Source organism: Macrobrachium nipponense, chromosome 15 (genome assembly GCF_015104395.2).
Source record: "Macrobrachium nipponense isolate FS-2020 chromosome 15, ASM1510439v2, whole genome shotgun sequence".
Classification (NCBI taxonomy): Eukaryota; Metazoa; Arthropoda; class Malacostraca; order Decapoda; family Palaemonidae; genus Macrobrachium; species Macrobrachium nipponense.
In genome coordinates this window covers 1,896,702-1,923,246 of record NC_087208.1, presented here as the reverse complement: position 1 = coordinate 1,923,246, position 26,545 = coordinate 1,896,702, and the positions used below count along the sequence as shown (strand labels likewise).

The 26,545-nt window shown below is 42.3% G+C and overlaps 1 protein-coding gene across 9 annotated transcripts in view; it reads left to right on the top strand.

Moving 5' to 3' along the window:
- LOC135226962 (chondroitin sulfate glucuronyltransferase-like) overlaps positions 1-26,545 on the top strand; it is a 148,680-nt gene that overhangs the window by 35,720 nt on the left and 86,415 nt on the right. For all 9 annotated transcript variants that reach the window (XM_064266658.1, XM_064266650.1, XM_064266654.1 and 6 more), the window contains 3 exons: positions 1,656-2,361; positions 2,582-2,733; positions 21,196-21,351. In XM_064266658.1, the coding sequence (XP_064122728.1) occupies positions 1,695-2,361; positions 2,582-2,733; positions 21,196-21,351 (975 nt within the window). In that variant the 5' untranslated portion in view covers positions 1,656-1,694. The remainder of the gene's footprint in view (positions 1-1,655; positions 2,362-2,581; positions 2,734-21,195; positions 21,352-26,545) is intronic.

The following is a 26,545-nucleotide window of genomic DNA, read 5'->3' as shown; positions in this document are numbered from 1 at the left end:
AATCAATTATTATTGTCTCCTGGCCCATCATTCCTGTCCAAGAATGAGAACCCTTTAAGAAGGAAATCTCCTATTCTTATAAGAAAACTAATTTAGCAGACAAAACATTCTGCCAAGTTCAAGCGCTTAAGATTTACCTCAAGGTCACAGCAAACATCCCAGAAGGTCAGATTTTCGTACTCCCTAGTTCAAATAAACCACTCTCTCTACAAAGGCTGAAATAATTTTAGTGTCCTTCATTAAAAAGGCAAACCCACACTCCTTTCCTAGGGCTGGGCAAGAACTGGTTCCAGAACCGGGTCTTGCGGTTCCAAAGAGGTTAACTCAGAATCGGTTCCCGCCTTCGGAACTGATTCCCAAAGAGCAGTTTTCCAACCACCAAGTAACTAACGTCTCAAATGCGTTGGTTAGTTCGAGTATAAGTGACAGACTGGCTTCTCCTGGGAGGAAGCGTTAGATGGTCCTTTCTCTTGGCCATCTGACACCAGCTTGTCTCATCACTCAGACATAGTCTCACAGACAGGACAGCTGAGGACACAAGAGCAAGCAAAAATATTTCTATGCTCACCTGTATCCTCTTTGCCATCAGAAAGACCTTTTTCTAAGGCTGATGAAGTGGTGTCCCAAAGACAAAGTTGTCTAAAAAACAAAAATATTAATATGATTGTTTTCCTGAACAAGAATATGCAGTAATAATTAATAAGTTCAATAAGTGAGAACTTTTAGTAATGTTTTTATTTACAAAAATGATTGAAATTTAATTTAGGTCAGTACCATTATAAGGAGATTAGTATATAATTTTATTTTTTGTTAACTGATGATAATGAGAAGTATGTTTATTTTCCAATGGTATGAATTATTTTTTTTAATGAAATTATGTTTTTGTAATTAGATATTTTCTTTCCCCAAAACAAAGATGTAAAATGCCAAACTTCTAAACACAATATTTATTTAATGTAGTTACAATACATATGCTCTCCTTCCCACCAGACATAAAAGTTTATAATGGATTACAGGTGTGTCACAGTCAGCTACTCTTAGGAACTGGTTCTGGATCCAGCAGTTCTTTTGGCACTGAGAACCAGAACCGCCGGTTCCCATTTATGCGGTCCTTGCCCAGCCCTATTGCATATTAATTACCCTAAATTTTTATTATCAGTTTGCAGTTCAAGTTACGTTTTTTAGATTGGTTTCACATTTGTTTAAATACATAAGCTTTGTTGTTGTTAGATAAGACGGTGTCTACAATATCATATTTATGTCACAACAGAAATCATGACACCTTGTTTGTAGGCATCATGAGAGCAACAGCTATGCCAGGATTCCAAGTCTGCTGTGGCAGACATTAAAATGGCTCTGCACTTTAGCTGGCATGATTTGCTTTGCCGCTGAAGGAGGTGGTCCTCTTAGGGGCCATTGGATGACCCTGGCAAATACCTGTCCGTCTAGGCATGTGGGCCAAAGGCTTCTATATGATGGTTGCTGGTTTGGAAAATGGACAGTCCCATAGTTTGCCAGCTGTTGCTTGTATGAGTAGCCACTGAACAAATGTCACGACTTCTATCATAATGTACTCATGATATTGAATGATGTATATGTGTGACTAATTTTTACAAAAATGATTGGTAATATTCATTTGTTTTTTTATATTTCAGGTTGACTGAGAAGCTTGCGTTTTTTGACAAAGTGCAGTGATGATAACACTGAAATCCCTCATCATTCATAGCAGACAGAGCTCATCAGTCATCATTGGTTTGTGCATTGGCATTGCTATAAGTATTATTCAGACACCCTTCATTGAAGATGACTGTACGAGATTTGACCAATTTAGCGGTAAATTACGAGACCTCAGAAGCGATGGCACTGCTGAGGAAGACTATGAGCCCAAACTCATCATTGATAATAATTACAACAATGAAAATGTACCGAAGTCATCAAAAGCCCAGAAGATCTTAAGACCTCGCTATTACTCCACAGAACTTGGAATAAGAGAGAAACTTCTGGTTGCGGTTATTTCTTCAAAGGAGACAATAGGTTCATTTGGTATTGCAATTAACAAAACTCTCCATCATCATGTTGACAAGCTGATATTTTTCATTGATGGTATTGGATCACAGAAGCTTGGGCTAGATATTCCTGTGGTTGGTTTTAAGGATACAAAGCCACTCATTAAGATATTTAGAGTGTTCTCATATTTGAGTGAAAACTATATAAATGAATATGATTATTTCTTGGTTGTGTCTGACCACACTTATGTCAATGGCAGGAAGATTTATGACATAGTGCAACACATTAGTATTAGTGAACATGTCCATATGGGGAAGTTAATGGAAAATCCTGAGTCCTTCTATTGCTCAGTTGGTAAGTTTTGATATGTGCTGCGCAAGAAAGCTAATAGTAGTCTCCTTGAAATTTCATTGAGAAAGATGGTAATAGATGAATGTATAGATTCAAAAGACTTCCAAATTTTGAATACTGGTTACTCATAGCCTCAGAACTTAAGGAAATAAGGTAAAAGTATTTGTTGTATAAACGAATGTGATAATTTTTTTCCCCAATTTTTTATTTATTTTTATTCCAGATTCAGGCATCATTCTCAGTCATTCCATCCTGCAAGCAGTGATTAGTAAGCTAAACTGGTGCACTCGCAATACATATTCTGAAACTGATACGGATAATCTTGGCCGCTGTATTCTTCATGCAACAGATAAGCCCTGTTTCAGTAGCTTGCAGGTATTTAAACTTTAAAAATTGCTTTAATATATATATGTATGTACAGTGGTCCCCCGTATTCGTGGGGATGCGTACCAGACACCCCACAAATAGTTAGAGCCCATGAATACTTGGAACCCCTATAAAATTGCTTAAAACAGCCGATTTTGTTAGCTGAAATTCAAGAAAAAGCCACTAAAAATGTTTATACCTGGTTTTATAATACTTTTATCACAAAAAGTGCATTTTATGATAAAAAAAAAAATTGTGAATATTTCTCATAGAAAAATACTGCGAATAGGCAAATTTCCCACGAATAATAGGGGGAAATGTTCCAAAGAGAAATCCGCGAATGTGTGAGTCCGCGAATCCAAAGAACGCGAATACGGGGGTCCACTGTACTTATTCAGTATGTAATGGCAGTTAAAATTTTGAAATCTGTGGATCATGCTAGAATGTTTTGGGGGTAGATGACTAACTCCCACCCACTTTGGGGGAAAGAGAGGTGCAACGTAGCAAAGAGCTTCAATTTGTTTCTGCCAGCTGATGGGTGAAGTCTTGTAGTTGGCTGCAGTTAAAATTTTGGAATTTTAAATTTTCTGATTGTTTAATATTGCATCAATTGGAGAAGTATACACTTTTTGGTTGCCAAAATACACTTTTTGGTTGGCTTTTGGCATATTTAGCTTATGATAGGGATTTTTGAAACCTTATTATCTGATTTAGACTTTCGTTTTTTTTTGTATTCCTGCTTTTTACTTTTCAAGATGTCCGACACTAATATTTCTTCTTTTAGTATTGCAGACTGTGCTGCAAATACTCGTTTAATGGAGGAGACTTATGACTTTTGTACAAAATGTATTACTTGTAGAGGACAGAATTGCTCGATTGACTTAAAGTGTCAAGAATGTGCTGACTGGGACAGTGATAAGTGGAAAAAACTAGACTCACTTGAAAAATTTGTCTAGGGACAAAAGAGAGAAGCTTTGGCTAGGGCAGAGGATAGTAAAGTCTTAGCTAGTCAGAAATTGTCTTTAGCTAGATCTGACTCTGATGTTCCTGTGATTTCTTTAAATCCCATGATGCCCTTATCTGTCCCTTCACTTGCTCTACCCAGCTCCCAAGTTTCCCAACCCAGCACCATAACCAGTCTTGAGTGCAAAAAAGGTAGTAGAATTGATTGCTCAGTTAGCGTCTTTGGTGAAGAAAAGTGATTCGAGTGCCTGGTAGTACCCAGTGCTAGTGAAGTGATTGTGGAGGAGGTGGCAACTCAGCCCACCAATTCTCCTAGGCCAAGGTCCCTGACATACTCCCCAAAACTTGGGAGGAGTCAAACTGGGAGCCTAAGGGAGGTCAGTGAAAGATTGGAATTGCAATACATTGGATGTCAAAACTCCATATTTACAAGGTGACGAAATACAAAGTGAAGTAAATTTAAAGCTACCTAGGGAAGATGGTTGGAGTGGATTATGGAAGTTTAAGCAATAAAGCATGGTATTGTAAGGTGGTAAAAGTAGTGGAGGAGCTTAAAGGCAAGAGAAGATTTATTGGGAAGCCTATGCAGATGCTTCTTCATTTGGGAATATAGAAGATGGCGGACTCAATTGGGTTATGTTATATCCTTGACAGATGGTAAGAGAAGTCCCATATGGTGCAGTCCAGAAAATCCAGGAGTGTAGCAAAATCCACCATTGAAGTAGAAGCTGTGAGTGTCGGGGAGGCTATAGAAGGATTGATATATTTCAGACATTTGTGGGAAGAGGTAGTAGGAGGGAGAAAAGGAGAAGCGTTGGTTAATACTGATAGTAAAACACTAATGACTGCAATAAAATCGAGTACTGGTTTAAGTAATAACAGATTAAAAATAGATTTTTATACATTCAACTTACCTGTCAGATATATATTTAGCTATTGACTCCGTCGCGCCGACAGAATTTCGAATTTCGCGCACACGCTACAGGTAGGTCAGGTGATCCACCGCGCTGCCGCTGGGTGGCAGGAATAGGAACCATTCCCGTTTTCCATCAGATTTTTTCTGTCGGCCATACTGGTAACATCGTTGTTGGTATTTCCGGCTGGATTTCGTTTTTGAATCACAATTGATCTTCGTTTTGGACCTTTTGGTGACGTATTTGGATCGTTGGATTGGCATACGCTATTGTGGACCGTTATTTGGATTTTGTTTTGGATTTTTCATCATGGTGTCTGACTCTGGAAGTGTAGTGAGAATGTGTGTGAATGAAGGGTGCAAGGTGAGGATGCCGAAAGTTTCGGTTGATCCTCACACTGTCTGTAGAGTATGTAGGAAGTATGAATACTCTATCGATAATACTTGTCGTGAATGTGAGAGTTTGAGTGCTGAAGGGTGGAAGTCTCTAACTTCTTATTTAAAGAAGTTAGAGAAAGACCAGTTAAGGAAGTCCTCTCCCAAAACCAAGCCTAGCTCTCTTTCTTCAAGTGACTTGGTGAGTAATTTTGTACCCTCTTCTAATATGATGAATGCTCCTTCTAATATTTCAGGACCTTCTCCGAATGCAGATCCTACGGAATCTGCTTCGGAAATCGCAAGCCTTAAAGCAGCTCTTATGAAAATGGAGCGTAAAATGGCTGCCATGGAAGGTAAACAAAATATTAGTGCTGTGGATAGTGATGTGAATGTCCCCAGTGAAGTGGAGGAGGCGTCTGATTGGCTTCACAACACTCCCAGGCCTAGACCTCTTTCAAGCTCCCAAGCCCAGAGGAGAAGGAATGTCAAAAGCCGTACGGAGGTTGTGGAGAATCCCCACCAGTCAGACGTCTCTTCGGCAGAATCTGTGACACCGCAGACTGCCAAAGAACGTATTAGAAAAAGCGTTCTCCGTGAATGTTTTTCTTCGTCTGAAAATTCTTCCCCCAAAAGAGGATGGAGATCGGTGGATCTTTCTCGTCCCCTGAAGAGGGTCTGGGAAGAAACTGGGATAAATTCGAGTCCGGAACAATTTTCGGAGGATTCTCCAACAGAGAACAAGAAAGCAAAAAGAATGCCTTCTCCCGCTAAGTCGTGGGAAATGGAGCAAGAATGCTCTCCTTCCTCTCATTTCGATCAAAGGAATGAAACAACTAAAATTCTGAAGGATATGCAGGAGTCCATTGCTTCTCTGGTTGGAGTCCTATCCAGAGATCCTCCCAGAAGAAAGGATGCTAATCTTCCGGTGAAGAAATCTAAGACTCCTTATTATGAACCTCCCAGAAAGGAAGTTTCTTCTTCGGATGAGGAGTCGTCTGTGTCGTCTATCTTTCACAGACCCACAAAGTTACGTGTTCATGGAGCGCTAACCAGGCGCGAGGCGCCAGCCAGGCGCAATCCAATATCTGGACACGAAGAGCCAGGAAATGACTACTCTTCAGATCAATATGATAACCGTAAAAAGTCGGTTGAAGCGGATAACAGAGAAGAACCATTCAAGGATAAGAAAATATTCTCAAATGAAGTGGCCAAGCGCGAGGCGCCGGCCAGACGTGATGCGCCAGCCAGGCGCGAGGCGCTAGCCAGACGCGATGCGCCAGCCAGGCGCGAGGCGCCAGCCGGTCACGAGGAGCCAGCCAGGCGTGAGGCGCTAGCCAGGCGCGAGGCGCCAGCCGCGCACGAGGAGCCAACCAGGCGCGAGGCGCCAGCCGCACACGAGGAGCCAACCAGGCGCGAGGCGCCAACCAGGCGCGAGGCGCCAACCAGGTGCGAGGCGCCAACCAGGCGAGGCGCCAGCCAGACAGGAAGCTCAAATCAGGCGTGAAGAGCCAGACAAGCGAGGAACTCCAGGCAGTAGCAAAAGAACTTTATTTAGACATATAATGTCTTCTGATAGTGATTCTCCTGCAAATAGAAGCTCTACTCATATTAGGGAGAATCGAACTCCACAAAGGGAACCTGGTACTTCGAAGGTTACAGTTTCCACTACCATGTCTCAGGAAAGATTAGTGGAAAGGAAAGAGAGGACTTCTAGATCTGTTAGTCTCTCTCCTTCTAGAAGTATCTCTCCTAAAGAAATTAGATCTCCAGATAGAGATTCTCATAAAAGAGCTCGCTCACCTTCTATGATGGAATTGGAAGACATGTCGGAGGAGGAAACCCCGAACAATGAGGGTGTATCTAATTACAGGTACTATCCTACTTACAACCAAGTTTGGTTCCGACCCACTGGTTGTAAGTCAGAATGGATGTAAGTCGAACCTTAGAAAGTGCCAACATACTGGGTAGGGTATACTATCAAACCTTTGCTATATAAGTGCCTATTTAGTACTGTAATGTAATGTACACTCATTATTTCAATCTTTTTACCATAATGTACTTCTACTAATACATTTTAATCATTTATGTAATAGTATATATTACGTACAATCAGGCATTGAGTTACAATGGGGTTAGGTTCTTGCATGCATGTCAGAAGTCGATTCTTACGTAAATTGGTTTGCAATTCAGTCTTCAGTACAGTTAATACCAAATGATGCTGCAGATAGGGCAGGGTAACTCAAACTGATGCTGCCTGAGTGATGAGAGTTCTCATGCCTGAGTGATGAGAGTTCTCATGAGATGGCGCAGTGCCAAGTAACTCAATGGTCAATTGTCTGAAGTAAGGTTGTAAGTACGAGTGGTTGATGTCGAGCAGGTTGTAAGTCGGATAGTAGTTGTACAAAGTATTGGCTTCTCTTCTCCTTCAAGAGTTTGGAGACTCTCTAAGCCCTGCAGCTCCTCCCTCTCCTAGATCTCTGTTCTCAAGTACGAAGACTCCTAAGTCCTCTTCGTATTTAAAGATGAAGCCAGCCATATCAATGAAGAAGGCGCTTCAATCCTTAAATAATTGGATGAACTCGAAGAAGGAAGCTCAAAAAACAGTTTATTGCTCTCCTCCATGTAAGCTCGGAGGTAGGAGAGGAATATGGTATAGGACGGAGGAAGCAATGGGGCTTATGCTTCCATCTTCCGCGGAAGCGGATTTTTCAAACTTGGTTGAAGCATCGAGGAGACATGCATTGATCTCAGCGAAGACTTATTGGAGCATGTCGGAATTGGATCAGCACCTTAAGGGACTTTTCCATGTACTAGAAGTATTTAACTTCTTGGATTGGTCCCTTGGAGTGCTGGCCAAAAAGGCCAAGGAACCGGACGTTTTGGAACCTGAAGCATTACATAGTATATTATCCTGTATGGATAAGGCAGTACAAGATGGTTCGGGAGAGCTGACATCCCTGTTTGGATCGGGAGTGGTGAAGAAGAGATCGTTGTTTGGATCGTTCCTAACCAAAGCAGTATCTCCTTCACAGAGGTCAGCCCTTGTGTATGCTCCTCTCTCAGATCACCTTTTTCCTTCTCACTTGGTAAAGGATATTTCAAAGTCGCTTGCTGAGAAGGCAACCCAAGATCTCTTGGTTCAATCCACCAAGAAAACAAGACCAGCAGTACCAGTGACGAAGAAGACTGCTCGTACTCCTGTTGTGCCCTTTCGGAGAGGTTCCACCTCTCGACCTCCAACAAAAGGAAGACAGCAGAGAAGCGAGGAAGGTCCTCCTTCGGGCCTTCAAGAAATCTAAGTAGCAGCGAAGTCCTCCAAACATCTGTAGGGGCCAGACTCCTAAACTTTGTAGGGGCTTGGGCAATAAGGGAAGCCGACCCTTGGACGTTGGCAGTTCTGGAAAAGGGTTACATTATACCTTTTCAGGACAGACCACCTTTGTCAAAATCTCCAAAGGAACTGTCGGCAAAGTACAAGGACCCTGTTCTGAGAGAGACACTTCTTCAGATGGTAATAGCAATGAGGGACAAAGAGGCAATAGAAGAGGTTCAGGATCCTTCCTCCCCGGGGTTTTACAACCGCCTATTCTTAGTACCAAAGGCATCAGGAGGATGGAGACCAGTCTTGGATGTGAGCATCCTGAACCGTTATGTAGAAAAGAAGAAGTTCTCGATGGAGACTTCTGCCTCGGTACTTTCGGCCCTGCGTCAGGGAGACTAGATGGTCTCTCTGGACCTTCAGGATGCCTATTTTCACGTTCCTATTCTCCCATCGTCGAAGAAGTATCTCAGGTTTATGATACAAGGAAAGATCTACCAGTTCAGGGCCTTGTGCATCGGCCTCTCCACAGCTCCGCAGGTATTTACGTACCTGATGCGGAACGTAGCCAGATGGCTACATCTGGAAGGCATAAACGTCTCCCTATACCTAGACGATTGGCTGATAAGAGCCAAATCTCAGAAACAATGTTTGGAGGATCTGCGGAAAACATTCGATTTGACAAGATCTTTAGGACTGCTCGTGAATCTCGAGAAATCGCAGATGATCCCCAGTCAGGACTTAGTCTATTTGGGGATTCAGATGAATTCTCGGGATTTTCGGGTTTTTCCTTCCCAAGAAAGAATTCTTCGAGGGATTCAGAAAGTCACGTCCTTTCTAAAGAAAGAAAAGAGTTCAGCCAGGGAGTGGCTAAGCCTTCTAGGGACTCTTTCCTCCCTAGAACAATTCGTGTCCCTAGGAAGACTTCATCTACGACCACTGCAATTCTTCCTAAAATATCGTGGACTTGGAAAAAGGGGCGACTGTCGGACACTTTTCCTATTACAATAGAAGTGAAGAAACACCTGAACTGGTGGCTGCACCCTCTAAAAAAGAACGAGGGAGTGTCTCTAGAGGTTCGGAACCCAGACCAAATCTTGTTTTCAGACGCGTCAGAGACGGGATGGGGAAGCGACTCTAGGAGTAAGAGAAGTGTCGGGCAAATGGGAGAAAGAGCAAAAGGACTGGCATATAAATGCCAAAGAACTGTACGCAGTGTTCCTGGCACTGAGGTCTTTCGAATCAGAAGTGAAAAATCAGGTGATACAAGTCAACGCAGACAATACCACGGCGTTGGCTTATATAAAAAAACAGGGGGGGACGCACTCGTTTTCCCTGTATGAGATAACGAGAGATCTGTTGTCATGGACGGAGGAGAGGAACATTACCCTCCTAACCAGATTTGTGAAAGGGGAAAAGAATGTCAGAGCAGACAGGCTCAGCAGGACAAACCAAGTTCTCCCCACGGAGTGTACTCTCCACGAGCAAGTTTGTCAAAGTCTGTGGACCCTGTGGGGAAGACCACAAATAGATTTATTTGCGACGTTCCTATCAAAAAGGATAGAGAACTTCTGCTCCTCAGTCGAAGACCCGAGAGCGATAGCAGTGGATGCCATGCTACTGGAGTGGTCAGAACTCGATGCTTACGCCTTCCCTCCATTCAAGTTACTAGGAGTAGTAATGAAGAAATTCGTAGCATCAACAGGGACGAGACTAACTCTCATCGCCCCGTTTTGGCCATCCCAAGACTGGTTCACAGAGGTACAGGAATGGACAGTAGACTACCCAAGATCTCTTCCAAACAGGATAGATCTTCTCAAACAACCCCACTTCGAGAGGTACCATCAAAACCTCCCCGCTCTCGCTCTGACTGCCTTTCGACTATCGAAAGATTGGTCAGAGCGAGAGGCTTTTCGAGCAAAGCTTCGAAAGCAATTGCTAGAGCCTGAAGATCGTCAACTATTCGGGTCTATCAATCGAAGTGGGATGTGTTCAGAAGATGGTGTAGGAAGAATAAACTGTCCTCCTCCGATACCTCTGTGACCAATATAGCCGATTTTCTGTTATTCCTTGGAGAGGAATCCCATCTTTCGGTTTCTACGATAAGAGGATACCGAAGCATGCTCTCTCTCGGCGGTGTTTAGAAATAGAGGTTTAAATTTGGCAGAAGATAAAGATTTACACGATCTAATAAGATCGTTTGAAACTTCTAAATCTATATCCGCAGTTCCTCCAAGCTGGAATCTAGATATAGTACTCAAATTCCTCTCGTCAGAAAAATTTAAACCTCCCGACCGTGCCTCGTTCAGAGACTGGACGAGAAAGTGCATTTTCCTCCTAGCCTTGGCTACGGCTAAAAGAACGAGTGAAATCCACGCCCTAGATTCTCGGGTGGGTTTTAAGAAAGACGCAGCCATCTGTTCTTTCCAAACTCTATTTCTGGCTAAGAACGAAAACCCTTCTAAACCCTGGCCAAGGAGTTTTGAGGTGAAAAGTCTTTCAACATTGGTGGGAGAGGAAATTGAAAGAACGTTATGCCCAGTTAGAGCTCTTAAGTTCTATCTTAAAAAGAAAGAAGAGTTAGGAGCATGTAAACAAAGTTTGTGGTGCGCAGTTCGTGATACGAAGAGACCGATGTCCAAAAATGCGTTAGCATATTTTGTCAGAAGTGTGATTACGGAAGCTCACAGCAAATGTGCAGATGATTCCTTTAAGACTCTACGAGTAAAGGCTCATGAGGTAAGAGCTGTGGCCACATCATTATCTTTCCAGAAGAATATGTCCATGAAGGACATTATAAATGCGACCTATTGGAGATGCAACTCGGTATTCGCATCTCACTATCTTAAAGATGTTAGAATTACCTATGAGAAGTGCTTCTCTCTGGGTCCTTTTGTGTCTGCGGATACAGTGCCTGGGACTTGGGACGCATACCGATCCTTAACTTAAATATTAAAATTAATTGTGCTAAAACCTTACCTTTGAGATAGGGTCTACTAAGTTTCTACTTACATAACGGCTGGATGTCGCACAGGCGGCCATTGCCTTTGATAAGTAAGGAACTGTGAGTTTTTCTTATAGGATGGGCTGTACTAGAGACTGTCTTTTATCGTACGTAAACCTCCCCTTTTTTGAGACAGGTTTTTGGTTTACTGCTGGTAAGGGTGCTTGTTGTCGCACGGGCGGCTGTTGTCCTTGTCAGTAAGGAACTGGAAATGTGCCTTATAAGCGGAGTTGTACTAAAGACTTTGTCTAAATATGTACATGAAGCTCCCTTTTGAGACAGTATCAAGGTTTTCTGCTCGCAGGAGTGCTTGATGTCGCACAGGCGGCCGTTGCTTTTGCCAGTAAGAGGCTGTGAATAGGTCTTAAAAGCGGGGTTGTACAAAATAAATTTTTGTTTTATATTTCGTAAAAAAGTTATGTGTATGGTAATTGTGATTGAGTTTTTTGGTCGTTTGCAAGGGGTTCAGGGATGACTCCTTGCAATCTTAGAAATAACATGGTATTAGGTTAAGGTGATCGGGATCGGTATTGTGCTCTTTAGAAAAAAGGTTCTTGTCATATAAGTGGATTGAATCCCTTTGACATAGCCCTTCTAGGATCGGCCAAGTAAGTGGATAAGACCCCTTTGGCAGACCTACAAGAACTCTTAGCAATAGATCAATATTTCGCTGAGGCTCTTGAGACTAAGCAGACTCCTGGGCATTAACCATGAAGTCTTCAGTCTAAACAGGTAGGAACCAAGGTTTTATTTATTTATTACCTACAATGTATGTTGTGATTTCTGTTGAAATCAGTTACTAGCTGTCTTTTACCCTCCTCCAATGGTGTGAATCAGCTAAGTATATATCTGACAGGTAAGTTGAATGTATAAAAATGATATTGTTATGGTACAATAAAGTTTTATACATACTTACCTGGCAGATATATACAATTAATTGCCCACCCATCCTCCCCTCAGGAGACAGATGGTTTAGAAAAAATCTGATGGAAAACGGGAATGGTTCCTATTCCTGCCACCCAGCGGCAGCGCGGTGGATCACCTGACCTACCTGTAGCGTGTGGGCGAAATTCGAAATTCTGTCGGCGCGACGGAGTCAATAGCTAAGTATATATCTGCCAGGTAAGTATGTATAAAACTTTATTGTATCATGACAATATCATTTTTATTGCAGTATCTTACTGAAAAATTATACAGCTGTAGGTTCCCTACGAATGGCAGACAATAGATTCAAAATTTCTGCGGTGGCACCACCATTGCTGATGAAGATGACGTCATCTCCCTCCACTCGAGGGAGCTACAGGTACAACTGCCCAGGTAACATCAATTCGTTCTCTGCCGGCTTCTGGTAAACTTCGGTGGTCAGTGCAGACATTTTCTTCATTTGTTGGGAAGTATTTCTTACCAATATCGGTGAAGTATTCAACTTTGTGTTTGTGGGATTGAAGCTAGTTAGCTGAATTTCTTTTCTGCAATTTTGTGGCTTTACCATCATGTCAGGCTCTAGTCCTTCAGAAGTTAGGTTTTGCGCCAGAGGGTGCAAAACTAGGTTAGTTAAATCAATTTATGATTTGCACACCAAGTGCATTAAAGTGTAGGGGTTGTGAGTGCTCTAGAGTCTACTTGTGATGAATGCAAGGGTTGGAATGAACAGCAGTGGAGAGTTTTTGTTTCTCACTTGGGAAAGATAATTAAGGATAGGAAGAGGAAGGCGGCTCTCAGAGCTGAAAGTAAGAGTAGTATAGCTGCTTCTGCTTCTTCTATCGAAGCACCTGCTCCTATTCCTTCTCCTTCTCCTCTTATTATGTCTCCGATCTTGAGTCCTCCTAATCCTGCACCTGTAACTCCCTTGCCAACTTCCCGTGGAGTTTCTCCTGACACCATTGCCAGCCTCGAATCTAAATTTGAAAAGAAATTTGATGTATTAGCTAATACTGTTATGCAGTTAGGTTTATCTGTAAGCCTTTCTTGGAAAAGACTTCTAGTGAAGTGAAAAATGTCAGTACAGTGCAATCTGAGGAGGTGGCTGTTTGTCCTGATAGTTCTCCTAGACAAAGGTCCCTGTCCCGCTCCCCTGCCTTGGGGAGAAGACATACCGGAGGTCCAAGGGAGACTGTCAGGGTTTGCCTACAGACAGTCGCTTCCTCCATCGATCCTGTGGTGCGACAGCAGGTTTTGACTAAACACCATTGGAAAGGTGTGTCATTCAGTAATCAGTTATCGACAGTGTTGAGTGATTCGTCGCTGGTTAGACGTCGTAAGTGGCGTGATTCTTCAGCCTCACATCCGTTGAAGAGACATTTGACTGAAGAGGTGTTCTCTCCACCCCCTGTGAAGAGGAGCAGAGAAGTAGACAACCCTCGCCCGTCGTGTAGCGTAGCTACATGGACTTTGCCTCAGATTCTCATGACAGAGACAGCCGCCTTCGACTCGATTGTGGAACGACCAATTCTGAGTCCGTTGAGATCTTCGACTCATCAAGCTATCGAAATTTGACCTTCGCCTTCGCATGCGACAGATAATTCGACTGGTGCGAGACCTCCGGTGTCGATTGTGTCGAAGTCCACAACCCCAGTTGCTATGACTTCAACTCAAGAAGACAAGAATTTAGTTCCTCTACGTTGACAATTGCAGGAGCTGATGAACTGGATGAAAGAAAGCGAACAATGTCCGAAGAACAATGAGTCAAATCAAGAACTCTCTCTGTCGCCTATTGCTTTGGATTACGAGGAGGACTTAGAAGCGGACTCTATTCCTCTCTCGTGCTATTCTAAGCTTTTACGCTACCTTCTTGACATGTACCCGGACTACTTCATAGCAGCTGCTCCCAGGTTGCGTGCTTCCATCTAAGAATTTTGATCCTCTTCTCCTGAAGCTCGTAATTTCTAAGGCTGCTAAACGATCGCTTTGTGATATAGAAGACTGGTTGAAGTTCAAGAGAGAGCTTGGGAAAGCAACTTTCGCCTATCCTCCGTCGAAACTTATTAAGAAGAGGTATAGGTTCTACTTAACTGGAGAAGCCACCTCCATGGGAGTTTCTTCCTCCTCCCAAGGGACTTCTCTGGCCTGGTAGATGCAAATAGGAGGTCCACGTTTGCAGCAGCAAAAAGTTTCTTTACCTCACCCTAATTAGACCTTTGGTAAAGAATATTTTCAGGATTTTGGAGATTATGAGCTTTTTGGACTGGACGATTGGAGCCCTCGCTACGGAAATAGAGGACTGCCCTACTCTCCAGGAGGACCTGGCATCAGACTGGCTTGGGGTTTTATCGTGTGCTGACAATTCAGTTCGGGATGGTTGCAATGAGCTGGCCTCTCTTTTTGCATTCGGGACTCTCAAGAAAAGGCAGCTCTGGTGTTCTTTTATTTCGAGAGGAGTCGCTTCACCTCAGAAGTCCGCCCTTTTTTTTCTCCTCTCGACAAGAATCATCTGTTCCCCTGAAGAAAAAAAGAAGTCTACTAATGAATTGCTCGCTCATTCTGTTTTCTAAGCGAGTTAAACCTTGACTGTGACTCCTACCTCCTCGGAATCACCCATGCTGAAGAAACCCTTTCGAGGGGGCAGGTCTAGACCAAGTCCTCGACCAAACCCGACACCAAAGCATCCAAGTGATCCTTCAATCCTTCTGAGCTTCTTTTGGGAGGAATGGAGTCGCAGAGGGTCAGAGCCCTGGTTGATCCAAGTTCTCCGGTTTGGTTACTTCATTCCTCTCAAAGAAAATCCGCCTTTATCCAATGTTCATATCGCATTGCCCGCCTACTCTCCAGGCTTTGTAGCCTTAACTTGAGAAATAGAGACTCGTGCAGAAGGTGGTCATAGAGGAGATAAGCGACAGACCATCCCTGGGGTTTTACAACCGTCTGTTCGTAGTCCTCAAGTCATCAGGGCTGGAGGCCCGTACTGGATGTAACCGCACTGAACTTGTTCGTTCAGAAGACCAAATTCAATATGGAAATGACTTGTTCGGTGTTGGAATCCCTTCGCCAAGGGGATTGGATGGTATCCCTGGATATGCAGGACGCATACTTAAACATCTTAATTCACCAGGACTCCAGGAAATACCTTTGGTTTGTTTTCATGGGCAAGACCTACCAGTTTTGAGCTCTTTGCTTCGACAGCTCCGCAAGTATTTACACGAGTGCTGACTCCACCGGGGAAGTGGTTACACCTCCTGAGCATCAGAGTGTCACTCTACCTAGATGACTGGCTTCTCTGCTCCTCTTCGGAAAGTCAGTGTATGAATGATCTCAAAGAGGACTCTTTCATAAACTCACTCGTTAGGTCTTCTTATAAACGAGGAGAAATCTCGGCTAATTCCGACTCAGAGCATTCTCTATTTGGGGATGACTCTGAACTCTCGAGTTTTTCTGGCTTTTCTTTCACCAGAGTCCAGTCGTGTCTGGAAGTAGTCCAGGACTTCCTGGGACCACAAGTCCTGTTCCGCCAACCATTGGACCAGTCTGTTGGGAACACTAGCTTTGGTGGAACAGTTTGTCAAACTCAGAAGGCTGCACATGAGGCCCCTACAATTCTTCCTGAAGGCATTGTGGTGCAGGAAGAATCAACCGGACTCAACAGTATTCTCGATTACAGACGAAATCAAGGAGGGCTTAGCGTGGTGGCTTTCAAAACCAAGACTGGTAGAGGGTCTTTCGCTTCGTCCGCTCCACCCAACCCTTCAGTTCTTTTCAGACGCATCCGACGCAGGTTGGGGAGCCCTGTTGGGGAAGAATGAAGCGTCAGGGGAATGGTCGAAAACTCAGTGCTCTCTTCATATCAACGTGAAGGAGCTATTAGCAGTGTACCTGGGACTTCAGGCGTTCTCTCATCTTGTGATGGGACAGGTGGTAGCAGTTCATGGAGACAACTCCACTGCACTTTCCTACATCAGAAAACAAGAAGGAATGCACTCCTTCACCCTCTACAACCTTGCAAAAGATCTGCTTCTGTGGGCAGAAAAATTTCAAGTTTCGTTGATCCCTCAATTTGTTCAAGGGAAAATGAACATGTTGGTGGATGAACTAAGTCGACATCACCAAGTACTGCCGTTGGAATGGACTCTTGATGCGAAGGTCTGGCTAGACCTATGGAAGCTTTGTGGAAAGCCGATGATAGACCTGTTTGCAACTTCGAGGAACAAACGCCCTCCGCTGTTTTGCTCTCCAGTCCTGGACCCTCTTGCATGGACAGTTGACGCAGTGTTACTAGACTGGTCGGGCCTGGAAGCGTACGCCTTTCCCCCGTCCGGCCTAATAAGACAGGGGCTGAACAAAGTCATTTCACGAAAAAGTTTCTCTGACACTAGTCACTTCATTTTGGCCAAGGAAGGAATGGTTCCCAGATCTCCTCGACTTCCTCGTAGATTTCCCCAGGCTTCTTCCGTTAAAGAGATGTCTACTCAGACATCCGCACTTCGCAAGATTCCACCAAGGATTATCTGCTCTGGCACTGACAGGATTCAGACTGTCATATGACTTGTCATAGCGAAAGGTTTTTTGAAATGAGCTGCAGAAGAGATTCTTCTAACAGACTATACCAGTCTAAATGGGGAGTGTTTCAAAAATGATGTAAACAAACTAAAGTCTCTTCTTCGGAAACATCTGTGAACAAAATAGCGGATTTCTTTCTATTCTTAAGGGACGTTAAGTGTTTAGTGCCTTCGACTATTAGGGCATACAGAGCGATGCTGGCTTCAGTTTTTAAACACAGAGGACTAGACCTATCCACGAATAGTGATCTATCCGATCTAATTAAATCGTTTGAGACTTCCAGATCGTCAAAGGGCTCGATAGCATGGAATCTCGATATATAGTACTTAAACGGCTTTTGGGTCCTCCCTTTGAGCCGCTACTTTCTTCGTTTATGAGGAATCTCACCTAGAAGACATTATTTTTAGTTGCATTAGAATCAGGTAGACGAGTTAGCGAGCTACACGTGATGGACAAAAAGGTGGGATTTTCTCAAGGCGACGCAGTTTGCTCCGTGGAGCTCAATTTTCATGCAAAAAACGAGAACCCTTCTAATCCTTGGCCAGGAAGAAGAAGAAAGGCTCTTATGTCCCGTGTGGGCATTAAGATATTACCTCCGCAGAACAGAGAAAATTAGAGGTCAGTCTAATGTTTGTGGTGCTCTGTTAAAAATCCCTCTCGCCCTCTCTCAAAAAATGCCATCTCCTTTTTTCTGAGAGAATTAATTGTCGAAGCACGCTCTCAAGCTAGCGATGCAGTGTTTCCTTTACTGAGAGTGAAAGCGCACGAAGTTCAAGCGGTAGCGACTTCCCTCGTTTTTTTACAAAACTTGTCGCTATCCGCTATCCTCCAAAGTACCTTTTGGGGGTTTAAATCTGTGTTCGCTACGCATTACTTGAAAGAAATCGAGACAGTATTCAAAGATTGTATGTCTCTCGGTCCACTTTTGGTAGCTGGCATGGTGTTGGGAGAAACGACATAGGGGGTTGCTCCCTCTGTTAACCTATGTTTCGCCTTGTATCAAGGTTGACGAGTTAAAGGGAAGTCTGGGGGTATAATGTACCTGGAGTACTCACCAGTCATTTTAGTTTTAGTTTTGGTGGGTAAAGGTTTTTATTTCGGTGTAGGTTACAGTTGTGTTTTCATGTTGGTTATTTCTGGTCTTAGCCCAGAGCAAGGGTAATATTTTGTTGTGTCTTCGTTGAGTCAGCGCTGAACACCATGACTATGAGGATCTTCCACTCCATGTAGAGGCACCCATTGGTGATACTCCAAACCTTCTACTAAGTAAGATGAGCACCGACCAGAGGCAGTATTCTCCTGCAGTAGCTCTCTTACAAAGTAAGGTACAACAGGCATTAACAGTGCTTTTGGGTCTTTTTTCAAGAATCGTATGTTATTTTTGAATTAAACTTACATCCACAGCCCCCATCCTTGCAGTGGGTAATCAGCTGTATAATTGTTCAGTAAGACTGCAATAAAAATGGAATTTTCATCATAAAATAAAATTTTATTGCATTCTTACCAAACAATTATTAATCAAAGCCCTCCCTCCTCCCCACAGGTGGATGGCTGGGCAGAACGAATTGATGTTACCTGGGCAGTTGTACCTGTAGCTCCCTCGAGTGAAGGGAGATGATGTCAACTACATCAGCGATGGCGGCGCCACCGCGGAAATTTTGAATCTATTATCTGCCATTCTTAGGGAACCTACAGCTGTATAATTGTTCGGTAAGTTTGCAATAAAATTTTATTTTATTATGAAAATTCCATATTGCAGCAATAAAGAAAATAGAATCTGGGGAAATGAAGGAGGTGATATGAATAAAAGGAAAGGATCAAATAGCTGATGTATCAACTAAGCAGAAGTTTCAGGGGAAAATATTAGAAATCATGTAGAGGGTAAAGAGTTGGCAAATAAAGGAGATTAGAGGGGATTAGGTTAGGAAGGGGTTGGAGGGGAGGGAGAAATAGATAAGTATGATTATATATCAGTTTAGTTTATTGGTGAAATGTGGTCAATGTTCAATGTATGGGAAACGTGATGTCATAGAAGACAAGATGGCAGCAACATTGGGTGGGAAGGTAAACAATAACAGTGTGTGAAGTAGAGGACATGCAGATTTGGTGTTTGGTAGGGTAGGAGAGAGAGCTGTCTTATAGTATTTTGTGGGTTGTAAGTCATGTTGTGGTGTTGTTCAGTCTTAAGCTGGATTATTCTGGGACCAAAGAATGTGAACAGGTAGGTAGATTGCACATTTGTGCCACATAGGAAAGATTAGGCTAGAAAAATATTCAAAGTTGGGTCTTCTAATAAATGCACAAAAGTCAAATCTTGGTCCTTCCCAGGAGACTCAATATTTTGGGATGATGATCAACTATAGGGATTTTTTGGTTTTTCCAGCCCCGAAAAGAATAGAATCCTGTCTCAAGAAAGTGGAAGAGACTTTGGCTCTCAAAGAATGTTAGGCCAACAGATGGATGAGCCTCCTAGGCACGCTATCCTCGATGGAGAAGTTTGTCTCCTTAGGGAGAATTCGCATGAGACCAATGCAGTTTTATTTAAAAGCAAGCTGGAACAGGAAGAAATTCCCAGATTCCTTCATGTTCCCGGTAGCTATGGAGTAAAGGATGTTCAGTGGTGGAACAGCAGAGAAAGACTTTCAGAAGGAAAGTCCCTCCTCCCTCTGAACCCCAGCCTAGAATATTTCTGAGAATACTTCTCAGACACATCAGATCTAGGTTTGGGAGCTCATCTAGGGAGCAAGGAAGTCTCCGGGAAGAAGTCCATACTATAGTGAGCTTGGCATATAAATGTCAAAGAACTAAAGGCAATACACCTTGGTCTTCAGTTCTGTAAGTCGAAGCTATCCAGAAAAACATTAGCAGTCCACACAGACAACATGACTGCACCATTTTACCTAAAGAATCAAGGGGGAAACCTACTCCTCCCTTTATTAGATGGCGGAAGAACTTCTTTTGTTGAACCAGAATAATATAAAGGTAGTGTTGCACTTCATTCAGTGGAAGCTCAATATACGGGCAGACAAATTAAGCTGCCAGAGGCAAGTTCTCCCAAAAGAATGGACCCTGGACCCTCTTGTATGCCTGGACCTCTGGAATTCATGGGGAAAGCCAAGTACTGGATCTCTTCGAGTCTTCTAGAAACAACAGTCTCCTGCTATTATGTTCTCTTATTCCAGATCCTCTAGTTTGGGTAACGGATACCATGCTACAGGACTGGACAAACAAATAAATTTATGCCATTTTGGCCAACAAAAGAATTATTTTCGGACCTACTCAAACTGCTGTCAGGTTTTCCAAGATTGCTTCCAAGAAAACAACAGCTTTTCAGACAACCGCACTTCAGGCAATTCCATGAAAACTTGTATTCTCTGGCTCTTAACAGGTTACAAACTTTCAGGAGATTGCTCAGAAAAAAGGGCTCTTCAAAAACAGCTGCAGGAGATTATCTTCAATTACAGTGTACCAGGAGTAATGGTGTCTCCTCTACTCAAACATCTATAGCAGAAATAGCTGACTTCCTGCTATACCTTAGGAAGGATAGAAGTCTTTCCACATCAACTATTATAGAGTACAGATCCATGTTAAATTCTATATTCTGCCACAGAGGGACAGAGTTAGCTATGAATCAGGATCTGTCAGATTTAATTAAATCATTTGATGCTTCAAAGCAAAAGGGGATTCAATCAGTATCATGGAACTTAGATGCAGTCCTAAAATGGCTGTTAAGTCCCCGTTTCGAACCCCTACAGTCAAGAGATTTAAAAGAAAAAAACTAGTAGCTTTAGCTACTGCAAAAAGCGATGGTGAAATTTATGCATTGGAGAGGAGAGTGGGTTTCACCCAAGAAAATGCAGTGTTATGTTAATTCTTGTAGGGTTCTTAGCTAAGAACGAAACTCCATCTAAAACTTGGCCTCGATCTTTTTGCAATAAAAAGTTTGACTGAAATACTAGACCCAGATGAAATAGGAAGAACTCCTGGTCCATTAAGAGCTCTTAAGGATTATTTAAAAAGTTCAATCCTTCACAGCCTCTGTCTTAAAATGCTTTAATGTTTTTTGTCAGAGACCTTATTTCAGAGGCACACACTCTAATAGGAGAGGAGCCGTACCTTTATGCAAGATTAAAGCTCATGAAATAAGAGCAGTATTTACTTCATTAGCATTCAAAAGGAATCTTTTTCCAATTTCCATCTTACAGTCGACTTTTTGGAAGTGTAAGTCAGTGTTCGCAACACATTACTCAAGAGACGTTGAAACACTTTATAACGAATGCAGTACCTTGGGTCCTTTTTACGTGGCTGGTGTGGTATTGGGGAAGGTAACATATAATTATTTGTATTGTCAGTTTATTTTACAAAGATTATGTGTCTATTGAATAATTAACATTCCTTTTGCAGGGACAACAGTATGTGAGTTACCGATTGAGAGATGACGCAGAAGTTGAAAGTCACCTCCAGTTGATAGGGACAAGCTCTCTAGTTAGGGAAGCTGCAACAGTCTCCAATGTAGCAGAAGCCTCAGATATGTACATTCTTCATAAGTTTTATTTGCAGGTAAGTTTTAGTAAATTTCATCCTAACTTAGGATTAATAAACAGTTTTAGTAATCGTGTCTTGATAGTTCTGTGATTTAATGTATTTTGCTAACCAGGTGTTGAGAAATAGGTTGGGTGTGTTTAACATTTCCTTTGCAATATCACTTTAATGCTGTATACCAGCTAGGATTCAATACAATATCACCTAATGAAATGAATCAGCTCTTTACCAAACAGTGCTGCTTCCACTGGAAAACTGTGTGTAGTGAATTCAGCACTTAAAATTATTGAAAATACACAAAAAAAAAATTTTTGTGATTAGAAGTGCTATTGTTATCTTTTAAAATTATTTTTCTAAACATTCTCATGTACAACAAATCAAGATTTCATTTGAAAAATTATATGAAGCCAGCATGAAGCTGAAATAAGTTGAATCCTGCCCATATGACTGCGAAGGGATATAAAGTGTCGATAATGGAGTCAAAGCTAGAGTTAATCTGAACAGATAAAGTGTAACCATCCCAATCAGTAATTATTTAATGACCCTAAAACTCATCATCTTATTGAGTAATGAATCTTAATATACCAAATTAAAGCAGATCAAATCCATTCCTGTAGTATGGCCATTTTGGAGACAAGAACGATTGCTACCCTGCAGTTATTTAACTTTATCTCTTAATTGGTCATACTTATTTGACCTATGGATATTTTATGAATAGCCCACATGGCAAAGTGCATCTTTACAGAGAATGCAGTTCAACACTAAATTACACACTATAGTTATTACATGCATGTTATTAGCTTTTGAGATAGTGCATCTAGTACTCTTGATTGCAGCAAAGGCTGCAAGACCAGCCTGATTAAGGCCTCTTATGATTTTTGTACAATCTGTACTAATTGTAGGGGACAAGTATGCATGAGTAATGTAACTTGTAACGAATGCATGGACTGGGATGAGAGAAAGTGGAAGGTGTTAAGGCTCATTTGGACAAGCTTGAAAGAGAGGAAAAGAAAGGCTGCTGCTAGAGCCAAAAATAGGATTTTAGCTATTGCAGTCTACACCTACTTCTTGTGTAGTAGATATGCCTGTTATATTTTCCTGTAACAGTCTTTTCTCTAATCACCAGCCCTCTGACTGTACCACCTACTTCTTTACCTCGCTCCCATGCTTCTGACCTCAACCCCATTGCCAGTCTCAAAGCCAGATTTGACCAGAAATTTGGGCTTATCGTGAATACTATGGCCCTTTAGAGGTGTCTATTAAGGTTCTAATGGACAAAATGAGCAATAGAAGTGACAATACTGTGTTAGTGGAGGAGGTGGCTGCTTGTACTGCCAGCGCTTCTAGACGTAGGTCCCTGTCAGACTCCCCTAAACCTGGGAGGAGGCATACTGGAAGTCCAATGGAGGTTAGTGGGGTTTGCCCACGGCCAGAGCTGTATATATAGAGTTTGGCCATGCTTGGAACCACTCAGGTGACGTCACTGACTGATGGGCCCCATCTTGCTTCTGTCTGACAGTGTCACACCAGAGCCGTCATGGGGGAAACTTTAAAACCTTTGGTTTTAGATATTTTGCAGGGAGCACAAGACATTGGATTGCGATTGCATTTTAGTGCCATCACATCAGACATGGGGAGTACAACTAGGGCCTTTCTAAAGAGTTTTGGCATTATTTGTGCCAGGAACTGTAAAATTGTTGATAAGATAGCTCATCCTATTAGCGGATAACAATTTTTTTACTTCATGCACGATGTACCACATATTATAAAGAACTTGTGGTCGTGTCTAGTGAAAGATAATAGCATTAATTTGAGTGATGACATGGTAAAATAATTTGATTTGCCATCGATGGAGGTGACAGCTGAACATGCCAAAAGTTTATCTTTTCAGGAAGGCAAAGATCTGAAGCTTGTGCCAAAACTCACTGAAGCTCATGTAAATCCATCTCATTTTGAGAAAATGAAAGTATCAGGTGCTCTAACTTTCTTTAGCAATTTGGTAAAAGCAGGACTTCATTACTTGTTGAATGCAAAGGATACATTAAAGACTTACTTACAACAGCTTGGTTTATTGGTCTGATTAATAAGTGGTTCGATTTAATGTGAAGCAGACATCCAATCATAGCACTAAGTAACATCAATGAATCCTGTTATAAGCAAGCTATACTGCATCTTGAGTAAGTTGCAAGTGTTTCATAAAATACATATTGGAGTTAATGCACAGTGGAAGCCAGTTCAAACGGGAGTGATATTGTCTACCACTTCCCTACTTAATCTCCAAAGAAATTATTTGGCCAAAGGTCACAGATTTGTACTGACATCCAGATTTAGTCAAGATTGTCTAGAAAACTTGTTTAGCTCCATAAGACTGAAAAACCCAGTGCCAACTGCCTTAGAATTGTGACAGTCTTTGAAATTGATATCAGTTGCATAATTTCTTAAATGCTCAAGTGCAAGTAATTATAATGTAGATGACCGGAAGTCTGCTGACTTTCTTAATAAGCCAAATGTTGAAACAAATGGTGATGCTGAAAAAGAAACTGAGGAACCTAATTTTGACCAGTTCTCAAGTGTTTAATTAATCAAGCAAAACTGAGCAGCCAACATGATATTCTTGGTTATTGCATAAAAGAGGTTAAAAGTCAAATAATCATTGTACGTTTTATCTTCAAACAATAGAGAGCAACCAGTCAACACAGACAGATCCTTCTCAAAGGTTGACTCATTCAAAAGAATACCGAGAAAACTGCCTAGTTCATAGCACAGATGCCTGCCTCAGTTTATTTCAGAATGCAGAAAATATTTTTAGGGCAAATGAAAATAGTTTTGGAAATGAGCAATTTATTATGACGACTAGTGCCCTTGGTAAACACTCGGACAAAAAATTATAACCTTTCCTTCTTGCCATGACATTAAGGGTAAACGCCTGAAGTTTTTCTTCAGTTTAAGATTACATATTTATGCTAAAAACAAGAGAATATTCATAAGGCTCAGTCATTGAAATCAAAAGGAAGTGAACTAGGGAGTAAGAGTATGATGAGAAAAGCTGTAATGAATACGTATAGGGAAACATTTAATTTTGGAACCATGTACATTACTTCATAATACTTGTTATGTATTTTAAAGTTAAAACTATAACAAAGTTATAAACTATCATGAGTGTTTTAATAAACATCTTAATGGTTGATAGGAAGCTTAAGCTAACAATCAGCAGAGAGAGAGAGAGACGAAGAGGACGAGATAGAGAGATTGAAGAGAGAGAGAGAGCGCTGAGACATCGCTCAGGTGGATGAGTGTGGCTGGTCAGGACAGGAGCAAGATGGAGCCCTGTCAAAAGGTTGGCCAAACTCACTTTATATACGGCTCTGCCCACAAGTATTGGCCTCCTTAGTCAAGCCTGTTTTCCAGTCCCAGGCTTCGATGGACAGCTGTTGGAAAGGCGTCCAGGTTATCCTCTGATTCTATGGATTCCAGTCTGGACAAGAGGTGCCAGTGGTGTTTTCTGGACAAGTCTTGGCCTTTGAAGAGGCGCGTAGTTGATGTGGATTGCTTGCCTCTGCTTCCCTGTAAGCCAGAGTGTAGCCCCCAGCCTGAGTGTAGCTGCTGGGACAGTCCAGAACACTTCTCTAGAGCACCCAGCTGAAGAGCCAGTATTTGGCACCAAAGTGCCTGACTAGTTTGTGTAAGTGCCTGTCGTCCTCTTTCTAAGTGCCTGTCATTCATAGAGTGCCCATCTGCTTCTCCTGAGTGCTCAGCAGCTCCCAAGCGCCCAGTGCCAATCTGAGCACCTGGCACCATCTCCGCAGCTGTCTGCTTTGGGTTCTCCTGCTTCCATGGTGCATTATCCTTCACTGGTGCCCATCCAACACCAACTCAGTGACATTTTGGGCCTTTTACAAAAAGTGCCAGCTGTAACAAAGGCTCCTTTGGACTTGACTCCTTCACTGATTTTGTCGGATGATGAAGTTCTGGATCAGGAACCTTCTCCCATAGCCTATGCAACTCTCCTCAGATATTTTTTGGTAAGCTTTCTGACCTTATTCACTCCTGCTTCTCCTGCATCAACCTTTATGATGGGGAAGCAGCCTGACGTTGGTTCCAAGCTTCCCAAGTTGGTTCTTTCTTCTTTTCAAGGAAAGCCTTAAATGAGATTGGAATTTGGCTTTCAGAGAAGAGGGAACAAGGCAAAGCAGTCTTCTGTTCCCCTCCCTCTTGACTTTCATGTAGGAGGTACCTCTCTTACGCCACTGGAGAAGCTCCTTCTTTGGCTTACTGCTTCTTCCCATGGGGACTTCTCCAGCTTTATTGATTTGTTCTCACAGATCCGCCTTCTCGCTGGTGAAGATATGTTCTCGTGAACGGAGCTCTATCATTTGGTCAAGACCAGTTTTAAAATTATTGAAGTTTTTAGTTGTTTAGACTGGACGATAGGAGCCCTTGCCAAGAAGATTGATGACTGTTGTGACCTGACGGGACTTTTCATCAGACTGGTTTGGCGTCCTGTCATGTGCTGACAAAACCATCAGGGACGGCTCCCTGGAATTGGCAGTTATTTATACGTGGAACAAACCTTCGGTCTTAACAATAGAATAAATCTTCTGGTGTCAGCTGGAAACTGGTTAAAAACAATCAAAGATTGTAAATGCAAGGAATCTGTGGCATCTGGCATCCAATGCGTAGTTGAGGTGGAAGCAAGTTGAGAGAGTGCGCTTGAATCCAGTGAAGCATCAGTCTTTCTTCAACCGCCTTGGAGAGTGAACCTTCGCTTTGCTCTCCTCCCTGGTTTTTTGTTTTTACCTAAGTCTGTGGTTTATTTCATATTTATCCAGCCCAGAAGTCCCATGAGCTTCAACTTATTTATATGGCCTTCCAGGATTCCCATATTCATGTTCCTGTGGGACAGATGCAAATTGCAGTATCGGGGATATTGCCCTTCAGGGAGAGAGGGGCCAGCTACATTTTATTCTTTAGCATTTTGCATTTGTTATATTTAAGATATAAAGAAACATTTGTGTTAAGACTTTGTTTTATTTCTCTTTAATAATATCTTGCTACACATTGTCTGGGAACATGGTAATGTTTTAGTCTTTCAGAATTTGTATGATTTGGGATGTTCAAGATGTGGGGTCATGTTACAGACAATGTTTATATACTTGGATTCGGCTGTCTAGCATAGGAGTATTCCTCCACTTCCTCAACATGAATTTTTATA